This window comes from Chiloscyllium plagiosum, unplaced genomic scaffold, assembly GCF_037043375.1.
Source record: "Chiloscyllium plagiosum isolate Xiang-an unplaced genomic scaffold, Cpla_swu_hap1 HiC_scaffold_44, whole genome shotgun sequence".
Lineage (NCBI taxonomy): Eukaryota > Metazoa > Chordata > Chondrichthyes > Orectolobiformes > Hemiscylliidae > Chiloscyllium > Chiloscyllium plagiosum.
Window position 1 is genome coordinate 2,617,717 of NW_028270182.1, and position 27,879 is coordinate 2,645,595.

General features: G+C 48.1%; 1 protein-coding gene across 1 annotated transcript in view; it reads left to right on the forward strand.

Annotated features, from left to right (window-relative positions):
• dnah2 (dynein, axonemal, heavy chain 2) overlaps window positions 1-27,879 on the forward strand; it is a 380,569-nt gene that overhangs the window by 41,416 nt on the left and 311,274 nt on the right. Inside the window, exons 8-11 of the mRNA XM_087982834.1 lie at window positions 9,069-9,260; window positions 12,040-12,197; window positions 16,859-16,946; window positions 23,426-23,631. Of these exons, the coding sequence (XP_087838960.1) occupies window positions 9,069-9,260; window positions 12,040-12,197; window positions 16,859-16,946; window positions 23,426-23,631 (644 nt within the window). The remainder of the gene's footprint in view (window positions 1-9,068; window positions 9,261-12,039; window positions 12,198-16,858; window positions 16,947-23,425; window positions 23,632-27,879) is intronic.

Here is a 27,879-nt window from a genome sequence, read left to right on the forward strand (position 1 = left end):
TCTGAACCAGCATTACCCACAAGTCCTCTGACCTCTCCATCTGCCAAGCCAACTTTTCAAATGAAATAAAAAAGGCTTTGACATCTTTCTCATCAAAATGTGGAATGTTTTAATATATTTGTATCCATCACTACCTTCTCTCTTAATCTTCATCCTGTTAACTTGACTTCCCTGATGAATTTGTAACTTCTGAAGTTCAACTTCTCTGCCTCTTTCTTTTTGCTCAGCTTAGAACACCGAACATGGAATATTACAGAACAGTACAGGCCCTTTGGCCCTTGATGTTGCACTGCCCTGTAAAACCAATCTGAAGCCCATCTAACCTACACTATTTCAGTTTCGTCCATATGCCTATCCAATGACCATGTAAATGCCTGTAAAGTTGGCGAGTCTACAACTGTTGCAGCCAGTGTGTTCCATGCCCCTCCTACTCTCTGAGTCAAAAAACTACCTCTGACATCTGTCCTATATCTATCACCCCTCAATTTAAAGCTATGTCCCCTCGTGCTCGCGGTCACCATACTTGGAAAAAGGCTCTCCCTGTCCACCCTATCTAACCCTCTGATTATCATATATGTCTCAACTAAATCACTTCTCAACTTTCTTCTCTCTAATGAAAACAGCCTCGAGTCCCTCAATCTTTCCTCGTAATACCTTCCCTCCGTACCAGGCAACATCCTCGTAAATCTCCTCTGTACCCTTTCCAAAGCTTTCACAGCCTTCCTATAATGCGGTGACCAGAACTGCACGCAATACTCCAAATGTGGTTGCACCAGAGTTTTGTACAGCTGCAGCATGATCTTGTGGCTCTGATACTCAATCCCTCTACTAATAAAAGTGAATACACAGTATGCCTTCTTAACAATCTTATCAACCTGAGTGGCAACTTTGAGGGATCTTTGTACGTGGACACCGAGATCTCTCTGCTCATCTATACCACCAAGAATGTTACCATTCGCCCAGTACTCTGCATTCCTGTTATTCCTTCCAAAGAGGATCACCTCACACTTTTCTGCATTAAACTCCATTTGCCACCTCTCAGCACAGCTTTGCAGCTTATCTATGTCCCTCTGTAGCCTATAACATCCTTCGGCACTATTCACTGTACCGACCATAGTGTCGTCCACACATTTACTAACCCATCGTTCTACGCCCTCGTCCAGGTCATTTATGAAAATGACAAACAGCAGTGGATCCAAAACAGATCCTTGCAGTACACACTAGTATCTGAACTGCAGGATGAACATTTCTCATCAACCACCACCCTCTGTCTTCTTCCAGCTAGCCAATTTCTGATCCAAACCTCTAAATTGCCCTCAATCCCATGCCTCTGTATTTTGTGCGATAGCCTACTGTGGGGAACCTTATCAAATGCCTTACTGAAATCTATATACACCACATCAACCACTTTACCCTCATCCACCTGTTTGGTCACCTTCTCAAAGAATTCAATAAAGTTAGTGAGGCACAACTTACCCTTCACAAAACTATGCTGACTATCCTTAATCAACTTATTCCTTTTGAGATGATTATAAATCCTATCTCTTATAACCTTTTTCAACACTTAACCCACAACCGAAGTAAGGCTCTCTGGTCTATAATTACCAGAGTTGTCTCTACTCCCCTTCTTGAACAAGGGGACAACATTTGCTATCCTCCAGTCTTCTGGCACTATTCCTGTAGACAATGACGACATAAAGATCAAAGCCAAAGGCTCGGCAATCTCTTCCCTGGCTTCCCAGAGAATCCTAGGATAAATCCCGTCCAGCCCAGGGGACTTATCTATTTTCACACTTGCCAGAATTGCTACCACCTCCTCCTTGTGAACCTCAATGCCATCTATTCTAATAGCCTGTATCTTGGTATTCTCCTCGTCAACGTTTTTTTTTTCCTGTGTGAATACTGTTGAAAAATATTAATTTAGCGCTTTCCCATCTCCTCGGACTCCACACACAACTTCCCACTACTGTCCTTGATTGGCCCTAATCTTACTCTAGTCATTCTTTTATTCCTGATATACCTATAGAAAGTTTTCCCTGATCATATCCGCCAACAACATCTCATGCACCCTCCTAGCTCGTCTTAGCTCACTGTTTTGGTCTTTATGGTTACTTTGTAACTCTCAATCGCCCTAACTGAGCCTTCACATCTCATCCTAACATAAGCTGCCTTTTTCCTCTTGACAAGAGACCCTTAGAAAACCACAGCTCCTGAGCTCAACAACTTCCTCCCAGTTTGACAGGTACATACTTATCAAGGACACATAGTAGGTGATCCTTGAATAAGCTCCACATTTCTATAGTGCCCATTCCCTGCAGTTTCCTTCCCTATCCTATGCATCCTAAATCTTCTCTAATCACAATGTAATTGTCTTTCCCCCAGCTGTAGCCCTTGCCCTCTGGTGTATAGCTATTCCTTTCCATCACTAAAGTAAACATAGCTGAATTGTGGTCACTATCACCAAAGTGCTCACTTACCTCCAAGTCTAACACCTGGCCAGGTTCACTACCCAGTACCAAATCCAATGTGGCCTCGCCCCTTGTTGACCTGTGTCAGGAAACCCTCCTGCACACAATGGACAAAAACTGACCCATCTAAAATACTTGAACTATCGTATTCCCAGTCAGTATTTGGAAAGTGGAAGTCCGCCATAATAACTACCCTGTCACTGTCACTCCTATCAAGATTCATCTTTGCTATCCTTACCTCTAAATCTCTTGAACTATTTGGAGGCCTATAGAAAATTCCCAACAGGGTAACCTCTCCCTTCCTGTTTCTAATCTTAGCCCATTCTACCTCAGTAGATGAGACCGCAAACGTCCTTTCTGCAGCCGTAAGACTGTCCTTGACTAACAATGCCACACTCCCCTGCCCCCCCCCCCCCCCCCCCCCCCCCCCCCCCCGCCTTCACCATCTTCTCTGTTCTTACTGAAACATCTAAATCCAGGAATCTGTAATAACCATTCTTGTCCCTGCCCTACCCATGTCTCTGAAATGGCCACAATGGTGAAATCCCAGGTACTGACCCATGCTGCAAGTTCACCCGCCTTATTCCGGATGCTCCTGCTGTTGAAATAGACACACTTGAAACCAATTTCCTGCTTGCCAGTGTCCTCTTGCAACCCTGAAACCTTATTTCGAACCTCCTTACTCTCAACCTCCTCTCTACTTGAACTACAATTTTGGTTCCTATCCCCCTGCTGAATTAATTTAAACCACCCGAAGATCATTAGCAAATTTCCCCCACTGCAGGATATTGTACCCCCTCTGGTTCAGATGTTGACCATCTTCTTTGTAAAGGTCCCACCTACCCCAGAATGAGCCCTAATTATCCAGGTATCCAAAACCCTCCCTCCTGCACCATCCCTATAGCCATGTATTCAACTCCTCTCTCTCCCTATACCTGGCCTCACTAGCACGTGGCATGAGCAACAAACCAGAGGTAACAACTAACAATAACAGCTAACGATCCGCATCCATGAACACCAACTAGCCACGAAACGACATGACCAGCTATCCTTAGTAGCCACACACGCAGATGACAAGCAACATGAATTCGACTGGGACCACACTACTATTATAGGACAAGCCAAATAGATAACAGCCAGGGAATTCCTAGAGGCATGGCACTCATCCACAGATTCAATCAATAAGCACATCGACCTGGACCCAATATACCGGCCACTGCAACGGACAGCTGGAACTGACAACCGGAAGCGGCAGATTCAAACCACTACAAATGCCGGAGGAAAGATCACAGAAGCGCTTCACAGGAGGCTCCCAAGCACTGAGGATGTCACCTAGACAGGGGACGAAACGTCTGCAACTCACATTCCCAGCTCGGCAAACAGAACCACAATAACAACTCTGTTTGTCCCAGCTCTAAGCTTCCACCCTAGCTCCCTGAATTTCTGCCTTCAATCCCTATCTCTCTTGCTCCCTATGTTGTTGGTGCCAATGTGAACCACGACTTGGGGCTGCTCCCCCTCCCCCGCAAGGATCCCAAAAACACAATCATAGGCATCATGAACCCTGGCACCTGGGAGGCAACACACCAACCATGAGTCTCCCTCATTCCCACAGAACTTTCTATCTGTCCCCCTAACTATGGAGTCCCCAATGACTACTGCTCTGCTCCTCTTCCCCCTTCCCTTCTGAGTAACAGGGAGAGACTCTGTGCCAGAGACCTGTGCCCCATTGCTAACCCCTGGCAAGTCATTCCCCCCAACAGTATCCAAAACAGTATACTTGTTGTTGAGGGGAACAGCCACAAGGGATCCCTGCACTGCCTGCCGGTTTCCTTTCCGTCCCCTAACGATAACCCATCTTCCTTCTTGTTGTACTTGAGGTGTGACTACCTCCCTGTAACTCCTCTCAATAACCCCCTTCACCTCCCGAATGATCCGAAGTTCATCGAGCTCCAGCTCCAGTTTTCCAGGAGCTGGAGTTGGGTGCACTTTCCGCAGATGCAGTCAGTAGGGACACTAGTGGTGACTCTTACCTTGCACATTCTGCAGGAGGAACATTCCACTTCCCTAACCTCCATTCCCAGTATTTTAAATTCCCAACATGCCTACTGATAAACTAAAAGAAAGAAAGACTAGTCACCTTATCAATCCAGCGCACATAACCTTCTCTCTCTCTCCTTTTTATTCTGTCTCTCTTTCTTCTCTCTATCTTTATCTTTCTTTTTCTTTTTGCTCAGCTAAGAACCTTCTCTCCCTTTCTTTATCTTCTAACATGGCTCTTCTTTCCCTGTATCTATCTTCTAACTCCAGTTGCCTCATTTGTATTTTAAGTTTTCTAACTTTACTGCACTTGTCTGTTTCTCTGATGCACCTGAGTGTGTCACCAACTCCATTACAATTTCAGCTTTCCCTTTGTCCCTGGTTAGACTTAATTCTAACCTGTTTGCTCCTTATAAAGTGTATCCTTCCTCTGTCTTTCTAAACTTGCTTGGCAAATTTGGGAAGCATCTTCAAATCCCAGAAGCTCTTTAGCAATCTTAAGAGCCATTTCCCTCACTTTTAATTTAACCAACCACAAGTAACCTAAATTAAACTAATTTTCTCACCCAAGTTTTATTTAATGATCCAGGACACTAATCGCCAAGTGTTTAAATCTTCTGGGATCTTTCTTACCCCAAATTGGTTCAAATCCATCCAGATCCATCTCAACCTGTCCAAATCCCGGAAAACAAGCCCCCAAACTGTTACAATGCAGAAGTCAAACCCCTCTGTTAAGTAAAACCAGAAACCCAGAAAAGCTTGCATTGCCTCAGAATCTGTTAAAATGTAAGTGACAGAGAATAATTTACACTATTTAAAGAAAAATAACAGTTTATTTTTCAAATGCTAATAGTGACCACTAAACAAAAAGTATTCACAAAATCCAAGCCCCCTTTTTCTTAACTACTGACTATCTAACCCAGCTCCATAAAAAATACTGTTTCAGAAACACACTTATTAAACATCACCTTAACCACACTATCTCTGTCTTTTCTGCAGTCTTTAGTCTTCCTTCTGCTGATCTCCCTGGGTCATCTTCTCTCTTTTTACTGTGAGTCTGTTTTACATGAAAAGATCCCTTTGATAGAGAGCAAGATGTTAGATGGGCAGGCAGCTCTCTGGCTCTACGGCATTTGCTCGGCTGATCAATGGCAGTTCCTCTCTGACCAATTTTCAAAATGCCCCTGTTCTTTTTTATACCTACCTAAGATTGTACCATCTCATTGGTCCAATGTCGTCAAAACAGTAAATTCAAACTCAATTGGGTTTTAGTATTCTAAAATTCGAATTGTCAAAACAGCAACCGAACCTCAGATATCCATTTCACAGCCAATTGTTCCATGTATCTATTTTGGAACAGCCCATCTCCCAGCCTTTCCCTTTGGGCAACTGAACCTGTACTTGAAGTTTACTTCAAAATTCAGAAAACACTTTCTGTTTTAAAATAAACCTACATGCTTTCAGCTTCATAACAATAACAAACTAAAAGAAAATGGTTCACAGTTTGAAAGTGTTGATCTCAATATCAAGTCCAGAAGGTTGTAAAGTGCCCAGTCTGAAAATGAGATGTTGTTTCTCTAGTTTGTGCTGTGTTTCACTGGAACACTGCAAATTGCTGAGGACAGACAGGTACAGGACAGTATGTTAAATGATCGGCTATGGGAAGGTCAGGGTCATGCTTGTGCGCAGACCAGAGCTGTTGCACAAAGCAGTCACCCAGCCTGTGTTTGGTTTCTCCAATGTAGAGAAGGCCACATTGGGTGCAGTGAATACAATCCACAAGATTGGAGGAGGTCCAGGTGAAATGCTGCTTCACCAGGAAACACTGTTTAGGCCCTTGTTAGCTCTGATCTGCCTATACTGCTCACAGAAAAAAAACCTTTCACTGTACTTAGGTACATGTGACTACAATAAATCAAATCAAATCAAATTAAAGTAAACTCTACCATTTTCCCCTATTCCTGATGTCAGGCTAACTAATCTGTAAGTTGACAGGTAGGAGGCTGGAAAGAACACAGCAAGCAAGGCAGCATCAGGAGGTGGAGACGTTGATGTTTCAGGTGTAACCCTTCTTCAGGACTGGGGGTCCGTTTAGGGGGAGCTGCAGATAAAGGGGGTGACGGAGGCAGGGTGGTGAATTGGGGCTAGGGGAAGACAGGTAGAGGGTACGACCTGGTTGGTCAATGGGAGGAATGGATCAGGTAGGTGGCAGGGGGTCAGAGTCCCCCTTGTCCTCACCTACGACCCCACTAGTCTCCGCATTCAACGCATCATCCTTTAACACTACTGCCAACTCCAACTAGACCCTAGTGCCAAGCACACATTCCCCTCCCCACCCCTCTCTCCCTTCCACAAGGACTGTTCCCTTTGACAAACCTTGGTTTGTGCCACTCTTCCCACCAACCCCATCCCGAACCCTCAGGTACCTTCCCCTGCAACCGGAAAAGATGCAAACCTGCCGGTACACCACCCTCCTCACTTCCATCATGGGCCCCAAACAGTCCTTCCAGGTGAGACAGAGGTTCGCCTGCCTCTCCTCCAACCTAGTTTACTCCATCAGGTGTTCCCGGTGTGGTCTTCTCTACAATGGGGAGACCAAACATAAACTCAGGGAACGGTTCACTGAGCATCTCAGCCTGGCCTGCAGGGGCCAACCAGACCCCCCCAGTCACTGCCCATTTCAATTCTCCTTCCCCACTCCCTTTCCAACATGACCATTCTTGCAACAACAAAACAAATCGCAAATTGGAGGAACAACACCTCATCTGCCGCCTACTTCCCAGCCTACAGCCTGGAGGACTCAACATTGAGTTCTCCAATTTCAAATAGCCTCCATTCCCATCCCCCGACTCCATTCCCAGCCCCTCACTCTCCCTTCCACTGCTCCCTGCCACCTACCTGATCCATTCCTCCCATTGACCAGCCAGGTCATACCCTCTGCCTGTCTTCACCTATCCCCACTTCACCACCTGCCTCCGCCACCCCCTTTATCTGCAGCTCACCCTACACCCACTCCCTGTCCTGAAGAAGGGTTACACCCGAAACGTTGAGTTCTCCACCTTCTGAAGCTGCCTGTTCTTCCAGCCTCCTGCCTGTCTACTTTGGATTCCAGCATCTGCAGTTTCTTTGTCTCTAATTAATCAATAAGTCCATGTTTTCCTTTTTTAAACAGTGAGGTTATATTTCACAACCTCTAATTTACTGGGATTGTTCCAGAATTAAAAGGATTTTGAGAGCTGACAACTAATCTGTCCTTTTACTTGACTGGACATGACCATTAGTACCTGGATCTCAATTATCCAGGTTCTGGGATTTAACAGTTTTCAGTTCCCTTCATTTCTGCAGTTTTTATGTCTTCTTCTGTAAAGACAGAACTAAGCACTTCTTGCATTTCTAGATTTCTCCAACTGCACTCGAACTCTCGTACTTATCACCTCTACTCTTAACAACACACTTTACAAGCTGTATGGCCTCTCCCTGCAGAAATTCTCAAATCCTCTTGAACTTGGCCACCTGCTTCCTATTTTTGATCAAGTCCAGTAAAGCTATTGCCCACCAATGACTGTCAACTTCAACTGATTCTCTGCAGCATCACTTCGCCCCCAGGAAATAAAGCTGAAATTCTCAGCCCTGGCTACCTAAGCCTTTCAGAGCTGAAAATGTGTTGCTGGAAAAGTGCAGCACGTCAGGCAGCATCCAAGGAGCAGGAGAATCAACGTTTCGGGCATGAGCCCTTCTTCAGGAATCCTTTACTTAAGCCTTTCAGGCCATGCTGGCCTCCGCAGTGTCCTGCAATCATGCTCCCAGATGTACAGTATATGCTTCAGCTTTAAAATGATTCACAGGTTTGGTAGGACTGGAAGAGGCCAGCTCCAAAGGAAACAATAACATGGGGTTATAATCTTAAAATTAGAATCAGGCTGTTCAAGAGCGATGGTGGAAAGCTATCCCTCACACAAAGGAGTAGTGGAAGTTCGGAACTCTCTCCAGCAAAAAGCTGTGGCTGCTGAAGTTTCTGAGTTTCCAATCCCTGGTAAATGCTTTGATAGCTGTGTCAGTATGTCTGACAAATTAAACATCCATACCCTGAGTGATTTTCTTTTCTGGATGGGCAAACAATTAGATCGTCGCACTGTTCACTTCATTAGATTGATGAGACAGTAATGTATTCCTAATGCAGTTCTTTAAATATGCAATTATAAAAATAACATGGCCATTTAAATCTTAAATTCTCTCCATAGAGCATAAAGATATGACTTTTCTAAAAACGTGGCTGAAACCTGTCAGCTATCTCGCCTCCACACTTTGAAGAGCTCTTGTCAAGCCCACCCCCCGTCTATTCCATCACTGCCCACCTCCGTAACAACCCATCTTTTGAATTGCCTTCCTCGCCTACCCCATCCCTCTATTCTTGCCCTCTGGGTTCATTCTCCCCTCTGTGAGAAACCTTGGAAATGGATTTCTGCTACAAAGATGCTGTTTCGGTTCCCTTTTGAGTGACGTTGAATTTTTGTGTTTTGTCCTGCTTTTGTAATTTATTGAATTTTTTTTTGCATTCAGGATGGACGTTCGCAGGCCCAGTCAAACCTCAGCTTCCTGTCTGTCCTCACGAGTCCCTGTGGGGAGCTGGTGAAGCTGAAAGTCAAAGACATTCCAGCCAAGCTGCCTCACATCCTCAACCTCATCCGGATCATCTGGGTTAACTCAAAGTTCTACAACACCCGGGATCGCATCACTGCGCTCTTCCGTAAAGTGAGTAAAGCCAGAGCTGACCATGTAGCTGGCTAGGGCTCAGTGGCTGATATGTTGCCACTGAATGCAGTAGGTCATCAGTTCAAGAGGCTTGAGCAGGAAATGCACGGAATTTCAGAACTGAGATTAACACGTTTTGTTAGGTAAGGGAATTAAGGGCAATGCAGCCCAGGCAGGTAAATGAAGTTGAGATACAGATCAACAAAGACCTAAATATATGGAATAGGCTCAAGGGTCGAAATGGCTTTCTCCTCTACCTGTGTTCCAAATAATCTTCCTTCCGTTACACCTCATTCAAAACCAAGATCAATTTATTGCCAATGTTTAATTCATTTGCAGGCCCTCAAAGAACTTTATACCCCTCAATCTTTACATTTTTCTTAAATTATCAAGCTTTTAGTGCAGCATTTCACCATGCTGCCATTTCTGATTTACCCCCAATTTTCTCCTGTTAAATTTGGCCTGATGTGCTGGTTCATGCGGGTTGAGAGGAGATGTGGTGCTTGGGTTTTAGTGTGCCATTGAAACGCCATTGGTGACCTGCAAGGATTCACAGTGGCAGGGTATACAGACAGGTTGAAAACATCTAAAGTCACTAGCAGTGTAAACACTCTGCTGGTCAGGTAGCAGCCATGGAGAGAGAGGAAGCGCTATTGGCCTGAATTGTCGCAGGATGATGAGGGAGTTCTTCAGAAATGGCAATGATTCCCAAATCTCCAGGATTTCCTGTGCCTGAGAAAACTGGGGGAGAAGTCATGAGGCAGTATTGGTAACCTGGCCACCTTGATAGGGGAAATGTGACTGGCCCAGTCCTCTGGCATTTTCAGAGATTGTGGCCAGCCTTTAGTTTTCGAGTGAATTTGAGTGCCCTGGCCCTGATTTGTGGCTCCTCATTGCAGCACCACTCCACCCTACCATGCTTGGTAATTCCATGCCCATTGACCATTGACCTATTGCAGACAGAGAGAATCACAGAACTGTTACACTTCAGGAGGCCCTTCAGCCCGTCATTTCTGTGCTAGTTCACCAAATAAGCATCTCACCTACAGCAAAGCCCCTGCCTTTCCCACGTAACCTTGCACATTATTCTTTGCCAAATAAACATCTAACACCCTTTAGAATATCTCTTTAGTACTTTGTCATCGCACTCACAGGCAGTGCATTCCAGCAGTGAACCACTTACTGTGTGAAAAAGTTATTCATCGTGCCACTTTGTATTCTTGTAATAATAACTTTAAAATGTGTGTCATCTTATTCTTGATCCTTTTAGTGTGGTAATGTTTTCTTTCTGTTTACACTGCCCAGTCTCTCCTGATTTTCAATATTTCAATCAGATTTCATCTCAGCCTTTTCTTTTCCAAGGAGAACAATCACAGCTTCTCCAATTCATCTTCATAATGGGAATTCCTGGTCCCTAGAACCATCTCATAAACGTTTCCTGAACACTCTCTAATGCCTTCACATTCTTCCTAAACTGCGGCACCCTCAACTGGGCACATTTCTCAAACTGAACTCAAATTAGTACCTTACAGAAGTACAAATAAGCAAAGGGAGGTATTTTACTGACTCGCGTTTTCCACGTTAGTGTTGAGAATCCAGGTTGGTAACCCCTCATCGCAACTGGGAAATGCTGTAGGTGTAAGCACAGGGGCGTTCTGAGGGTGAGGACTTTGTTAGAACAAAAGGCAAGATCGATGATATGGAGTGATTAAATGATAGGGTGATGCCGAAAAGCAAAAAGGGAGTGATAATGGGGAAAGTCAAGAAGGAAAATGTAGCCTATAGCAGCTAAAATGACTAAATGAGAATCATTACTAGCAACATCTGGTGATTAAAAAACTGGGAGCGGGAGTTACGATTTAAAGACAGCAGGGGTTCTCTCTGGTTTATTTACCAAGGCAAGGAAGATGAATAAAATTAGGGAATGCTTTGTGAAACATCCCCCTCCCATTCTTTGCAAAGGTTTCAGGACTGAGCTGAACTCAGTTACCTTTAGGGAAGAGAAAGACATTTTGCAAATCTGGGAAGCTCCCTCGTGTTTTATTCACTGCCGTTGTGATGGTAAATACGTTGAAGCTGGGCCAAGATGGAATCAGCTTCACCCAGGCAATTGCAAAGTGCCGGAGCAGTGGCTCAGCTGCAGTTGGTTGTGTCATATCTGTCCGTATGCTCCAATGATTAAGCATCATTTTTGCAGTTGTACAAATTTCTGAAGCTGGGATTCCTTCAAATGTTGCTGTTCAGATGTTAAAGTGTGACTTATGAACAAATTTATGTGAAATTCTTCTATTGTGAGAAAAGAGGTGCTGTAAATGGCCTAACATCACCAAAATAATTGAAAGGCTAATGTTAGAACACATGAAGCTTTTGTATGCTCATTTAAGTGCCAAATTTCAGGGCACTGCTAGAAGTATGATGTTAATTGATTACAGAAGTTAAAGTGCCAGATTGTGTAAATAAATTATGTAAATAAAGTACATGAAGGAATATGCATGATGTGGAAATAGGTTGTGTAAATTTGAAATGGTGATTTATTTTAACAGATTATGCTGTGAGTATGATTATCGTGATTGTACACTCTTTAGCTTAAACAAGATTTGGTTTGCATTACTTTGTGCAAATTAGCATCTCGCCATAATGGTTGGAAATACATGTTCAATGCAATGAATTGAATTGCAGTGACCGGGCCCACTTTACCTTGCGTGACCTTATTGTTTTCACTCTGAATACAGTTAGTAATGAACCTATTCTTCTTGTCTGTCACTCGGTCTCTTTTCAGCTGAGTAATGAAATAATTCGTCTGTGCTCTGGAGAGATCTCATTGGACAGGATATTTGATGGCCACATCAACTTGAGTAAGGTCACTCTCCAAGACTGCATTGAGTGTTGTCAAAACTGGAAAGCCCACTTTGCACGTGCTGCCTTCATACATACCAGGTGAGGTCCGATCAGATCCTCTGCTCTGCTCTGCTCTGGAGTATTGGCTTATGCTGTTATTTCTGTATTTTAACAGTTTGCTTTTCTCAGATTGTTAGGTGGTTGTCCAAAGTAGTGTTTAATTGGCCTGTTGGCTGAGGAAAGGGCAGGCAGTGATGATCCTCCTCTAGATTTCTATCCAGTCTCGGCTGCTGCAGTGTGTATGTGATGAGAAGGTGATAAGAAATAGGAACAGGAGTGGGCCGTTTTCTTCCTCAAGCCTGCTTGTTCCTCAGTAGGATCATGGCTGATCTCACTGTGGCCTTAGCATCATTTTTCTGCCTGTCTCCCATAACCTCTCACTCTCCTGATGGTCACAATTCTGTGTTTATCTGTTTAGATGCCTTTGTGTGAGAGTGCGTCTGTTTGCTCATGTTTCTGTGTGTGCATGTGTGAGTACGAGTGAATTCCTGTGCCTAACCATGTGTGTGCCCATGCCTGTGCTGTGGGTGAACGTGTTATCAGCCTCATGTATGATGTCACTCATGGTTCAATCATGAATGCATTAGACTTGATGGGCCAAATGGTCTGCTCCCACATTGTAGGGATTCTATGAAATTAAACTTTTAAGACAAAAACAGCACTCGGGACAGGAAATTTTAACATTTTTATTTAAAATAAGGAGATATACTGAATAGCTTCAAGAAAAATGTTCATAGTTTCATTTACTTCTCCCCATGAATGGTAAATACCTTCAACCCCTTTGTAAGCAGCACTTGCTTCCAAAATGTTGCCTTCAGGGTTTTTAGTTCATGTTACATACAACTTTTAAATTACCATCACCTCAGCCCTTAAGACCATAAGAAATAGGACATTAGTTCGGCCACTCTTGGAATATTATGTGCAGTTCTGGAGTCCCTCCTATTGGAAGGATGTTGTGAAACTTGAAAGCATTCAGAAAAGATTTACAAGGATGTTGCCAAGATTGGAGGGCTTGAGCTACAGGTAGAAGCTGAAAAGATTAGGTTCCCGACAGTGTGGAAACAGGCAGTTCGGCCCAACAAGTCCACACCAACCCTCCGAAGAGTAACCTTCTCACTAATGCACCTAATACTATGGGACAACTTAGTATAGCCAATTCACCTAACCTGCACATCTTTGGGATGTGGGAGGAAACCAGAGCACCCAGAGGAAAGCCACGCAGACAGAGGGAGAATTGCAAATTCCACACAGACAGTCACCTGAGGCTGGAATCGAACCCAAGTCCCGAGCGTCATGAGGCAGCAGTGCTAACCACTGAGCCACTGTCCTGGAGCTGTTTTCCTTACAGCATCAGAGACTGAGGGGTGACCTTATAAAATCATGAGGGGAATGGATAGAGTAAATAGAGTGGTCAAATAGATGCACAGCACAGAAACACACCCTTCGGTCCAACTTGTCCATGCTGACCAGATATCCTAACCTAATCCAGTCCCATTTGTCAGTACTCGGACAATATCCCTCTAAATCCTTCCTATTCATATACCCATCCAGATGCCTTTTAAATGCTGTAATTGTACCAGCCTCCACCACTTCCTCTGACAGCTCATTCCATACACGCACCACACCCTGCATGAAAACATTGCCCCTTAGGTCCCTTTTATACCTTTCCCCTCTCACACTAAACCTATGCCCTCTAGTTCTGGATTCCCTCACCCCAGGGAAAAGACCTTGGCTATTTACCCTTTCAATGCCCCTCATGATTTTATAAACCTCTATAAGGTCACCCCTCAGCCTCCGCCGCTCCAGGGAAAACAGCCCTAGCCTATTCAGCCTCTCCCTATAGTTCAAATCTTCCAACCCTGGCAACATCCTCGTAAATCTTTTCTGAATCCTTTAAAGTTTCACAACATCCTTCCAATAGGAAGCGACCAGAATTGCAGGCAATATTCCAAAAGTGGCCTAACCAGTGTACTGTATAACCTATACTCAATGCTCTGACCAATAAAGGAAAGCATACCAAACACCTTCTTCACTATCCTATCTACCTGCGACTCCACTTTCAAGGAGCAATGAACCTACACTCCAAGGTCTCTTGTTCAGCAACACTCCCTAGGACCTTACCATTAAGTGTAAAAGCCCTGCTAAGATTTGCCTTACCAAAATGCAGCACCTCACATTTATTTAAATTAAACTCCATCTGCCACTCCTCAGCCCATTGGCATCTGATCAAGATCCCATTGTAATCTGAGGTAACCTTCTTTGCTGCCCATTACAACTCCAAATTTGGTGTCATCAGCAAACTTACTAGCTATACCTCTTGTGCTCGCATCCAAATCATACATGTAAATGATGAAAAGTAGTGGACTCAGCACTAATCCTTGTGGCACTCCACTGGCCACAGGTTTCCAGTCGAAAAACAACCCTCCACCACCACCCTCTGTCTTCTACCTTTGAGCCAGTTCTGTATCCAAATGGTGAGTTCTCCCTATATTCCAAGAGATCTAACCTTGCTAACCAGTCTCCCATGGGGAACCTTGTGGAATGCCTTACTGAAGTCCATATAGATCACATCTACTGCCCTCATCAATCTTCTTCAAAAAACTCAAACAAGTTTGTGAGACACGATTTCCCACACACAAAGCCATGTTGACTATCCTTAATCAGTCCTTGCCTTTCCAAATACATATACATCCTGTCCCTCAGGATTCCCTCCAACAACTTGCCCACCACTGACGTCAGGCTCACTGGTCTATAGTTCCCTGGCTTATCCTTACCAGCTTTCTTAAACAGTGGCACCATGTTAGCCAACCTTCAGTCTTCCGGCACCTCACCTGTGACTATCGATGATACAAATATCTCAGTAAGAGGCCCAGCAATCACTTCCCTAGCTCCCCACAGAGTTCTCGGGTACACCTGATCAGGTCCTGGGGATTTATCCACTTTTATGTGTTTCAAGACATCCAGCACCTCCGCCTCTGTTAAATGGGCATTTTTCAAGATGTCACCATTTCCCTACATTCTATATCTTCCATGACCTTCTCCACACTAAACACTGATGCAAAATACTCGTTTAGTATCTCCCCCATCTCCTGTTACTCCACACAAAGTCCAACTTGTTGATCTTTGAGGGCCCTATTCTCTCCCCACCTACCCTTTTGTCTTTAATATATGTATAAAAACCCTTTGGATTCTCCTTAACTCTGTTTGCCAAAACTATCTCATGCTCCCTTTTTGCCCTCCTGATTTCCCTCTTAAGTATACTCCTACTTCCTTTATACTCTTCTAAGGATTCTCTTGATCTATCCTGTCTATACCTGACATATGCTTCTTTTTTTTAACCAAACCCTCAATTTCTCTAGTCATCCAGCATTCCCTATAACTACCAGCCTTTCCTTTCACCCTAACAAGAATATACTGTCACTGGACTCTTATCTCATTTTGAAGGCTTCTCATTTTTCCAGCCGTCTCTTTTCCTGTGAACATCTGTCCCCAATTAGCTTTTGAAAGTTCTTGCCTAATACCATCAAAATTTGCCTTCCTCCAATTTGAAGCTTCAACTTGTAGATCTGGTCTATCCTTTTCCATCACTATTTTAAAACTGATACAATTATGGTCGCTGGCCCCAAAATGCTCCCCCACTGACACCTCAGTCATCTGCCCTGCCTTATTTTCCAAGAGTAGGTCAAGTTTTGCACTTTCTCCAATAGGTACATCCACATACTGAATCAGAAAATTTTCTTGTACACACTTAACAAATTCCTCTCCATGTAAACCCTTAGCACTATGGCAGTCCCAGTCTATGTTTGGAAAGTTAAAATCCCCTACCATAACCACCCTATTATTCTTACAGATAACTGAAATCTCCTTACAAATTTCAATTCAGGTTCAATCTGACCTTCTTGTACAGGTGACTTCTACCCTAGAAGAGATTCCAATGATCCAAAAATGTGAACCCTACTCCCCTGCACCAGCTCCTCAGCCATGCATTAATCTGCATTGTCTTCCTATTCCTACCCTCACAAGCTCGTAGCACCAGAAGTAATCTAGATATTACTACCCTCGAGGACCTTCTTTTTAAATTCCAGCCTCACTTTCTATTTTCTCCCTTCAGAATATCATCCTTTTCCCTTCCTATGTCGTTAGCTCCAATGTGTACAATAACCTCTTGCTGATACCTCGCCCCTTTGAGAACATTCTGCACCCTCCCTGAGATATCCTTGATCCTGACACCAAGGAGGCAACACACCATTCTGATTTTTCACTGCTGGCTGCAGCAACGTCTATCTGTGCCTCTGACTAGAGAGTCCCTTATTATATTGATCGCTTGGGACCTGATGTACCTGTCATTACATTAGAACCTGTCTTGGTATCAGAAACCTGGCTGTTCATGCTACATTCCCTGAGAGTCCATCACCCCCTACATTTTGCAAAACAGCATCCTTGTTTGAGATGGGGATAGCCACAGAAGACTCCTGCACTAGCTGCCTACCCCTCCTACCTTTCCTGGAGTTAACCCATCTACCTGCCTGTGTCTACAGCTTTTCTTCCTTCCTATAACTGCCATCCATCACACCTCCTAGCTCTTGTAAATTCCTCCGGCATTTTCGGGATGGGATTGGGGAAAGAGAGGGCCTGGAATACTGAGGCCAAGAGGAAGGCTAACTCCAAGTCTAAACTCTGCTTGTTCCTTCCGGTTGCAGATTTTCAAATGTTCCCTGGATCTTGGACAACACAAGTGTCTTTGCCCAAGTGGATGCTTTTATACAGAGATGCAGGGACCTGCTTGAGGTATGTTCCTGAAGAAGGGCTTATGCCCAAAACGTCGATTCTCCTGCTCCTTGGATGCTGCTGCGCTTTTCCAGCAACACATTTTTCAGTATGGTTGCAAAAGCACGTTAATCTTCATCTGTGGGCATATTGCATTAACGTAAACCAAAGCCAAATGGTGCAGATGTGAGAACTCTGAAATAAAGCTCGAAATGCTGGGACACTGTCAGGAGGTCAGACAGGAAGAAAGCGTTAATGTTCCAGATTGGTGACCATCTTATCAGTGCTGGAAGAAGTTATGGTCTCGGAACAAGGGCGGGCCAGGATTAGGAAACACATCCCCCTTTATTCTTTTTTCCTCCACATGCCTTCCCCCGATTTTCGACTGGAACTACCTTATCTTGTATGCTATCCCATCATGATAGCCAGATACCTCCTGGCTAAATAAATACTACTCACATATGGATATACTCGACTTGAGAATATGTTGGTCAAGAGATTTGGCTGTCAAGTGGTCAGCTGTGAGGGAGCAGTGCACTGTCAGTAGTCAGTAATGATAGAGTGCTGTACTGTCGGAGGATCAGCGCTGAGGGAGCAATGCACTGTCAGTGGTCAGTAATGATAGAGTGCCCTACTACTGTCGGAGGGTCAGCGCTGAGGGAGCCGTGCACTGTCAGTGGTCAGTAATGATAGAGTGCCGTACTGTCTGAGGGTCAGTGCTATGGGAGCAGTGCACTGTCAGTGGCCAGTAATGATAGAGTGCCCTACTACTGTCGGAGGGTCAGTGCTATGGGAGCAATGCACTGTCAGTGGTCAGTAATGATAGAGTGCCGTACTGTCTGAGGGTCAGTGCTATGGGAGCAGTGCACTGTCAGTGGTCAGTAATGATAGAGTGCCCTACTACTGTCGGAGGGTCAGCGCTGAGGGAGCCGTGCACTGTCAGTGGTCAGTAATGATAGAGTGCCGTACTGTCTGAGGGTCAGTGCTATGGGAGCAATGCACTGTCAGTGGTCAGTAATGATAGAGTGCCCTACTACTGTCGGAGGGTCAGCGCTGAGGGAGCCGTGCACTGTCAGTGGTCAGTAATGATAGAGTGCCGTACTGTCTGAGGGTCAGTGCTATGGGAGCAGTGCACTGTCAGTGGCCAGTAATGATAGAGTGCCCTACTACTGTCGGAGGGTCAGTGCTATGGGAGCAATGCACTGTTAGTGGTCAGTAAGGATAGAGTGCCGTACTGTCGGAGGGTCAGTGCTATGGGAGCAGTGCACTGTCAGTGGCCAGTAATGATAGAGTGCCCTACTACTGTCGGAGGGTCAGCGCTGAGGGAGCAATGCACTGTCAGTGGTCAGTAATGATAGAGTGCCCTACTACTGTCGGAGGATCAGCGCTGAGGGAGCAATGCACTGTCAGTGGTCAGTAATGATAGAGTGCCCTACTACTGTCGGAGGGTCAGCGCTGAGGGAGCCGTGCACTGTCAGTGGTCAGTAATGATAGAGTGCCGTACTGTCTGAGGGTCAGTGCTATGGGAGCAGTGCACTGTCAGTGGCCAGTAATGATAGAGTGCCCTACTACTGTCGGAGGGTCAGTGCTATGGGAGCAATGCACTGTTAGTGGTCAGTAAGGATAGAGTGCCGTACTGTCGGAGGGTCAGTGCTATGGGAGCAGTGCACTGTCAGTGGTCAGTAATGATAGAGTGCCCTACTACTGTCGGAGGGTCAGTGCTATGGGAGCAATGCACTGTTAGTGGTCAGTAAGGATAGAGTGCCGTACTGTCGGAGGGTCAGTGCTATGGGAGCAGTGCACTGTCAGTGGTCAGTAATGATAGAGTGCCCTACTACTGTCGGAGGGTCAGCGCGGAGGGAGCAATGCACTGTTAGTGGTCAGTAATGATAGAGTGCCCTACTACTGTCGGAGGGTCAGTGCTATGGGAGCAATGCACTGTCAGTGGTCAGTAATGATAGAGTGCCCTACTACTGTCGAAGGGTCAGTGCGGAGGGAGCAGTGCACTGTTGGAGGGTCAGCGCTGAGGGAGCAGTGTACTGTCAGTGGTCAGTAATGATAGAGTGCCCTACTACTGTCGGAGGGTCAGCGCGGAGGGAGCAATGCACTGTCAGTGGTCAGTAATGATAGAGTGCCCTACTACTGTCGGAGGGTCAGCGCGGAGGGAGCAGTGCACTGTTGGAGGGTCAGCGCTGAGGGAGCAGTGTACTGTCAGTGGTCAGTAATGATAGAGTGCTGTACTGTTGGAGGGTCAGTGCTATGGGAGCAGTGCACTGTCAGTGGCCAGTAATGATAGAGTGCCGTACTGTCGGAGGGTCAGCGCTGAGGGAGCGGTGCATTGTCAGTGGTCAGTAATGATGGAGTACCATACTGTTGGAGGGTCAGTGCTGAGGGAGCCGTGCACTATTGGAGGGTCAGCACTGAGGGAGCAGTGCACTGTTGGAGGGTCAGCGCTGAGGGAGCAGTGTACTGTCAGTGGTCAGTAATGATAGAGTGCCGTACTGTCGGAGGGTCAGCGCTGTGGGAGCAGTTCACTGTCAGTGGCCAGTAATGATAGAGTGCCGTACCGTCAGAGGGTCAGTGCTGAGGGAGTGCTGTACTGTCTGAGGGTCAGCGTTGAGGGAGCAGTGCACTGTTGGAGGGTCAGCACTGAGAGAGCAGTGCACTGTTGGAGGGTCAGCGCTGAGGGAGCAGTGCACTGTTGGAGGGTCAGCGCTGAGGGAGCAGTGCACTGTTGGAGGGTCAGCGCTGAGGGAGCAGTGCACTGTTGGAGGGTCAGCGTTGAGGGAGCAGTGCACTGTTGGAGGGTCAGCGCTGAGGGAGCAGTGCACTGTTGGAGGGTCAGTGCTGAGGGAGCAGTGCACTGTTGGAGGGTCAGCGCTGAGGGAGCAGTGCACTGTTGGAGGGTCAGCGTTGAGGGAGCAGTGCACTGTTGGAGGGTCAGCGCTGAGGGATCAGTGCACTGTTGGGGGGTCAGCGTTGAGGGAGCAGTGCACTGTTGGAGGGTCAGCGCTGAGGGAGCAGTGCACTGTTGGAGGGTCAGCGCTGAGGGAGCAGTGCACTATTGGAAGGTCAGCGTTGAGGGAGCAGTGTACTGTTGGAGGGTCAGCGCTGAGGGAGCAGTGCACTGTTGGAGGGTCAGCGCTGAGGGAGCAGTGCACTGTTGGAGGGTCAGCATTGAGGGAGCAGTGCACTGTTGGAGGGTCAGCGCTGAGGGAGCAGTGCACTGTTGGAGGGTCAGTGCTGAGGGAGCAGTGCACTGTTGGAGGGTCAGCATTGAGGGAGCAGTGCACTGTTGGAGGGTCAGTGCTGAGGGAGCAGTGCACTGTTGGAGGGTCAGCGCTGAGGGAGCAGTGCACTGTTGGAGGGTCAGTGCTGAGGGAGCAGTGCACTGTTGGGGGGTCAGCGCTGAGGGAGCAGTGCACTGTTGGAGGGTCAGTGCTGAGGGAGCAGTGCACTGTTGGAGGGTCAGCGTTGAGGGAGCAGTGCACTGTTGGGGGGTCAGCGTTGAGGGAGCAGTGTACTGTTGGAGGGTCAGCGCTGAGGGAGCAGTGCACTGTTGGAGGGTCAGCGCTGAGGGAGCAGTGCACTGTTGGAGGGTCAGCGTTGAGGGAGCAGTGCACTGTTGGAGGGTCAGCGCTGAGGGAGCAGTGCACTGTTGGAGGGTCAGCGCTGAGAGAGCAGTGCACTGTTGGAGGGTCAGCGCTGAGGGAGCAGTGCACTGTTGGAGGGTCAGTGCTGAGGGAGCAGTGCACTGTTGGAGGGTCAGCATTGAGGGAGCAGTGCACTGTTGGAGGGTCAGCATTGAGGGAGCAGTGCACTGTTGGAAGGTCAGCGCTGAGGGAGCAGTTCACTGTTGGAGGGTCAGCGCTGAGGGAGCAGTGCACTGTTGGAGGGTCAGTGCTGAGGGAGCAGTGCACTGTTGGAGGGTCAGTGCTGAGGGAGCAGTGCACTGTTGGAGGGTCAGCATTGAGGGAGCAGTGCACTGTTGGAGGGTCAGTGCTGAGGAAGCAGTGCACTGTTGGAGGGTCAGCGCTGAGGGAGCAGTGCACTGTTGGAGGGTCAGTGCTGAGGGAGCAGTGCACTGTTGGAGGGTCAGCATTGAGGGAGCAGTGCACTGTTGGAGGATCAGCGCTGAGGGAGCAGTGCACTGTTGGAGGGTCAGCGCTGAGGGAGCAGTGCACTGTTGGAGGGTCAGCGCTGAGGGAGCAGTGCACTGTTGGAGGGTCAGTGCTGAGGGAGCAGTGCACTGTTGGAGGGTCAGTGCTGAGGGAGCAGTGCACTGTTGGAAGGTCAGCGCTGAGGGAGCAGTGCACTGTTGGAGGGTCAGCATTGAGGGAGCAGTGCACTGTTGGAGGGTCAGCATTGAGGGAGCAGTGCACTGTTGGAGGGTCAGCGCTGAGGGAGCAGTGCACTGTTGGAGGGTCAGTGCTGAGGGAGCAGTGCACTGTTGGAGGGTCAGCGCTGAGGGAGCAGTGCACTGTTGGAGGGTCAGTGCTGAGGGAGCAGTGCACTGTTGGGGGGTCAGCGCTGAGGGAGCAGTGCACTGTTGGAGGGTCAGTGCTGAGGGAGCAGTGCACTGTTGGAGGGTCAGCAATGAGGGAGCAGTGCACTGTTGGAGGGTCAGCATTGAGGGAGCAGTGCACTGTTGGAGGGACAGCATTGAGGGAGCAGTGCACTGTTGGAGGGTCAGCGTTGAGGGAGCAGTGCACTGTTGGGGGGTCAGCGTTGAGGGAGCAGTGCACTGTTGGAGGGTCAGCATTGAGGGAGCAGTGCACTGTTGGAGGGTCAGCGTTGAGGGAGCAGTGTACTGTTGGAGGGTCAGCATTGAGGGAGCAGTGCACTGTTGGAGGGTCAGTGCTGAGGGAGCAGTGCACTGTTGGATGGTCAGCGTTGAGGGAGCAGTGCACTGTTGGAGGGTCAGCGCTGAGGGAGCAGTGCACTGTTGGAGGGTCAGTGCTGAGGGAGCAGTGCACTGTTGGAGGGTCAGCATTGAGGGAGCAGTGCACTGTTGGAGGGTCAGCATTGAGGGAGCAGTGCACTGTTGGAGGGTCAGCATTGAGGGAGCAGTGCACTGTTGGAGGGTCAGCGTTGAGGGAGCAGTGTACTGTTGGAGAGTCAGTGCTGAGGGAGCAGTGCACTGTTGGAGGGTCAGCGCTGAGGGAGCAGTGCACTGTTGGAGGGTCAGTGCTGAGGGAGCAGTGCACTGTTGGAGGGTCAGCATTGAGGGAGCAGTGCACTGTTGGAGGGTCAGTGCTGAGGGAGCAGTGCACTGTTGGAGGGTCAGCATTGAGGGAGCAGTGCACTGTTGGAGGGTCAGCATTGAGGGAGCAGTGCACTGTTGGAGGGTCAGCATTGAGGGAGCAGTGCACTGTTGGAGGGTCAGCGCTGAGGGAGCAGTGCACTGTTGGAGGGTCAGCGCTGAGGGAGCAGTGCACTGTTGGAGGGTCAGCGCTGAGGGAGCAGTGCACTGTTGGAGGGTCAGTGCTGAGGGAGCAGTGCACTGTTGGAGGGTCACTGCTGAGGGAGCAGTGCACTGTTGGAGGGTCAGCGCTGAGGGAGCAGTGCACTGTTGGAGGGTCAGCGCTGAGGGAGCAGTGCACTGTTGGAGGGTCAGCGTTGAGGGATATGAGGACCATGTGGGTGTATCTATGTTTTGTGCAAACATTTTGAAGAAGAACATACACACATGAATTCTGTGAAGGAGTAGGCCAATGGACCTTCCAGAAGACAGCGAGATCTGCAGATGCTGGTGATCAGAGTCGAGAGTGTGTTTCTGGAAAAGGCCAGCTGGTCTGGCAGCATCCGAGGAGCAGGAAAATCGATGTTTCAGGCTGGAGCGCTTCAGTGGGCCTTCCAGCCCATTGAAGTAAGGTAATGCCTGATCTGATTACTCCAACTTGCCATCTCCTGAGTCGGGAGTTGTCTGCAATGTTCTAACCAATATTTTGTCCTGAGTTAGCAGCAGTGGGAAACAGACAGTCGGTGACATTCCTGAACATTGTTTCTGTTCAAATGTTAAAAATCGCACAATACCAGGTTATAGTCCAACAGGTTTAATTGGAAGCACACTCGCTTTCGGAGTGACGCTCCTTCAACCATCTGATAAAGGAGCAGCGCTCCAAAAGCTAGTGCTTCCAATTCAACCTGTTGGACTATTACCTGGTGTTGTGTGATTTTTAACTTTGTCCACCCCAGTCCAACACCAGCATCTCCAAATCTGTTCAAATGGGTCACCTTCCAGCATGACAACGATGGTCAGACTTCAGACTAGTTTTTCATTGGCTGTGAACCACTGTGAGACAGATTGGAGCGAAAGGTGCTGCAAAAGTCAAGTATCCTTCTGTTTTTTATTATTGCAGTTCAGAGGTTAGTAGCTATGCATTCCAGTGACCCACTGACAGTTTAATGGTTGGTTTGTGGAAACCTGCTGGTAATTAATCATTTATGCTGTAATCGTGTGAAATGCTGCTGTTCCTTCCTTCCTTCAATTTGCCCAGGTGTGTGACTGCCAGGAGTTCTTTGCCCGATGGGAAGATGGTGAGCAGATACCTCTGCCCTGTTTTGGGGGACATCGCGGTCCTGAAATAACACGGAGTCTCCTCGAGATTGAAGCCACCTTCGACAAGATCCTACAATTGCTAAAATTAATGAAGAACGAAATCCTGGATGTGAAGAATACATTCTGGCACGATGAGTACAGCAGGTCAGTCTTATTGACCCCGACGAGATTGCTTCAGGAACACATTACCCAGTGACAAACTAATTACATCGCAAAGGGGGTCCATTGAGACTGCTCAGTTATTTTGATGGCTGTGGCAGTTCCTGTGTTTTCAGGTTCTTTCTTGCCTTTTCCCCGTAGGTGTCAGCTGAGGCACAGTGGACAGCACTCTCTCACCGCTGTGTGTTCTGGAGATCTAAGCATGTTATTTAGGCTGGCATTTCCAGTGCCATTACTGAGGGAGTGCTGCACTGTTGGAGGGTCAGCACTGAGGGAGAAGGCACTGTCGGAGGGTCAGTGCTGAGGGAGTGCCGCAGTGTCGGGGGGTCAGTGCTGAGGGAGTGCCGCACTGTTGGAGGGTCAGTGCTGAGGGAATGGGCACTGTGGGAGGGTCAGTGCTGAGGGAGTGCCACACGATCGGACGGTCAGTGCTGAGGGAGTGCCGCACTGTCGGAGGGTCAGTGCTGAGGGAGTGCCGCACTGTCAGAGGGTCAGCGCTGAGGGAGCGCCGCACTGTCGGAGGGTCAGTACTGAGGGAGTGCCACACTGTCAAAGGGTCAGTGCTGAGGGAATGCCGCACTGTCGGAGGGTCAGTGCTGAGGGAGCGGGCACTGTCAGAGGGTCAGTGCTTAGGGAATGCCGCACTGTCGGAGTGTCAGTGCTGAGGGAGTGCCTCACTGTCAGAGGGTCAGTGCAGAGGGAGTGCCGCACTGTCGGAGGGTCAGTACTGAGGGAGTGGGCACTGTCGGAGGGTCAGTGCTGAGGGAATGCCGCACTGTCGGAGGGTCAGTGCTGAGGGAGTGCCGCACTGTCGGAGGATCAGTGCTGAAGGAGTTCCACACTGTCGGAGGGTCAGTGCTGAGGGAGTGGGCACTGTCGGAGGGTCAGTGCTGAGGGAGTGCCTCACTGTCGGAGGGTCAGTGCTGAGGGAGTGCTGCACTGTCGGAGGGTCAGTGCTGAGGGAGTGGGCACTGTCGGAGGATCAGTGCTGAGTGAGTGGGCACTTTCGGAGGGTCAGTGCTGAAGGAGTGCCGCACTGTCGGAGGATCAGTGCTGAAGGAGTGCCACACTGTCGGAGGGTCAGTGCTGAGGGAGTGCCGCACTGTCGGAGGGTCAGTGCTGAGGGAGTGCCGCACTGTCGGAGTGTCAGTGCTGAGGGAGTGCCTCACTGTCAGAGGGTCAGTGCAGAGGGAGTGCCGCACTGTCGGAGGGTCAGTACTGAGGGAGTGGGCACTGTCGGAGGGTCAGTGCTGAGGGAATGCCGCACTGTCGGAGGGTCAGTGCTGAGGGAGTGCCACACTTTCGGAGGGTCAGTGCTGAGGGAGTGCCGCACTGTCGGAGGATCAGTGCTGAAGGAGTTCCACACTGTCGGAGGGTCAGTGCTGAGGGAGTGGGCACTGTCGGAGGGTCAGTGCTGAGGGAGTGCCTCACTGTCGGAGGGTCAGTGCTGAGGGAGTGCTGCACTGTCGGAGGGTCAGTGCTGAGGGAGTGGGCACTGTCGGAGGATCAGTGCTGAGTGAGTGCCGCACTTTCGGAGGGTCAGTGCTGAGGGAGTGCCGCACTGTCGGAGGATCAGTGCTGAAGGAGTGCCACACTGTCGGAGGGTCAGTGCTGAGGGAGTGCCGCACTGTCGGAGGGTCAGTGCTGAGGGAGTGCCGCACTGTCGGAGGGTCAGTGCAGAGGGAGTGCCGCACTGTCGGAGGGTCAGTGCAGAGGGAGTGGGCACTGTCGGAGGGTCAGTGCTGAGGGAGTGGGCACTGTCGGAGGGTCAGTCCTGAGGGAGTGCCTCACTGTCGGAGGGTCAGTCCTGAGGGAGTGCCTCACTGTCGGAGGATCAGTGCTGAGGGAGTGCCGCACTGTCGGAGGGTCAGTGCTGAGGGAGTGGGCACTGTCGGTCAGTGCTGAGGGAGTGGGCACTGTCGGAGGGTCAGTGCTGAGGGAGTGCCTCACTGTCGGAGGGTCAGTGCTGAGGGAGTGGGCATTGTCGGTGGGTCAGTGCTGAGCGAGTGGGCACTCTCGGAGGTCAGCGCTGAGGGAGTGAGCACTGTCAGAGGGTCAGTGCTGAGGGAGTGCCTCACTGTCGGAGGGTCAGTGCTGAGGGAGTGCCGCACTGTCGGAGGGTCAGTGCTGAGGGAGTGGGCACTGTTGGAGGGTCAGTCCTGAGGGAGTGCCTGACTGTCGGAGGGTCAGTCCTGAGGGAGTGCCTGACTGTCGGAGGGTCAGTGCTGAGGGAGTGCTACATTTTTGAAAGCTTGGCAGTGGAGGAGTCATGCTCTGTTTTAGGTGTCTCTACTGCGAAGCCACCTTTATTTGGCTTTCCCAGGTGGATGTTAAAACCTGCACTTGCCACCATTTAAGGAAGAACAGGACAGTGTCCCCTGGTTTCTTGGACAATATTTAGATCAGGGCATAAGAAATATGAGCAGGAGTAGCTATTCAACCCCTTAAACCTGCACACCATTCAACATGATTATGGCTCTTCTGCCCAGATTTGTTAAACGTGATTTCCCTTTCACAGGGCTATGTGGATTTGATTGCATTAAGCTTTTCAAAATATCGTGCTATTGTCTCCTCAATAATGGATTCTCACACTTTCCCAGTGACAGATATATTCGTAGAGTCATAGAATCATAAAATCCCTACAATGTGGAAATAGGCCCTTCGGCCCAACATGTCCACACCGACCCTGCGGAGACCCACCCAGACCCATTCCCCTACCCTATTATCCTATATTTTCCCCTGACTAATGCACCTAACCTACACATCCTGAACACTTTGTGCAATTTCACCTGACCTACATATCTGTGGGTGTGAAGCCAATTGGCCTATTGTCTTCTGTTTGCTGTCTCCTCTCCTTCTTGAGCCGGGGTGTCACTTTAGCAGCTTTTAAATCTGCTGGAACACTCCTGGAGTCCAGTGAAGTCCAGAATATTTCAATCAATGACTGCACTGTCTCTGGAGCCACCGCTTCTAAAACCCTTTGATACAGGTCATCCGATCCTGGCGAATTGTCTGCCCTTGATGCCGTCAGTTTGGTCAAATCATTTATCCCTTGTAAAAAAGATTACTACAAGACCTTTCCTCCCATTAGCTCCTTGGTGATCTGTTATCTTTGTCATGATAATAGTATCCACTGTGAAGACTGATGCAAATTTCTTTGTACATTATCTGCTATTTCCTTGTGTTTTTGTTTCCCTCAGTGCTGCTGCTGCCAGTACCCATGAATTGGAACCTATTTCTCCCACAGCAATCTTTGAGCCATGAGCTTACCTCTCGAACCTTCGTCCCCCTGTGCTAACTTGCACAACACTCAAGTAGTAATCCAAAACTTATTACCATTGTACTCTTACTTTTTAATTTAACCCTGTTCACAATCCCTCAGCAGACCCTGTTTTCTAGTCCTCCCTATGTTATTGGTATCTTTGTGGACTATGACAAATGGAACCTGTCCATCCCACTCCAAGTTTCTCTTCAGCCCAGAAGTGATGTCCATAACCTTGGCATCAAGCAGGAACACATCCTTCAGGACTCTTATTTATCCCTCAATCAATATTGCTTTTCAAAAGAGATTTATTATCTGGACAGATAACCACGATGTGTTGTTTGGACTGTCTTGATATGCACACATTGGCAGTTGGATTTCTTACAACATAGCACTGACTACACTTCAAAGCAATTGTTATTGTCTGTGGATAATAGATTTGCCCATTCATGTATAGGATGTAGACAGATCAGCTAGACACCCATCCCTAATTCCCCAACAGGACAGTTAAAAATCAACCACATTGTTGGGGTCTGGGGTGGCACATAAGTCAGACCAGGTACAGATGGCAGTTTCTTTCTGTATGGAGGTGAGCCCGCTGGGTTTTATTGGGCAATTGACAATGGTTTCATGGACACTATAGACTCTTAATTCAAGATATTTTATTGGATTTGAGTTCCACTGTCTGGCAGGATTTAAATCCAGGTTCCCAGGTCTCTGGATAAATAAATACTCTGACGATAATACCACTATGCCATCCTGTAACGAGATGTTGCCCTGCTTAAAGAGGTCTTGAGGGTGTGAAAAGTGTTATAGAAATGAAAAATTTTTCTTTCTTTCATCAAAAATAATGCTTGATTATTAATTGTCCAAGTTCAGTCTTGCTTGTGTTGAAAGTAAGCTTTTCAGTGACACTCCGAACCTCAGCAAGACCACTCACTGCCCAGCAACAATCCAGCCTCTTCACTGCC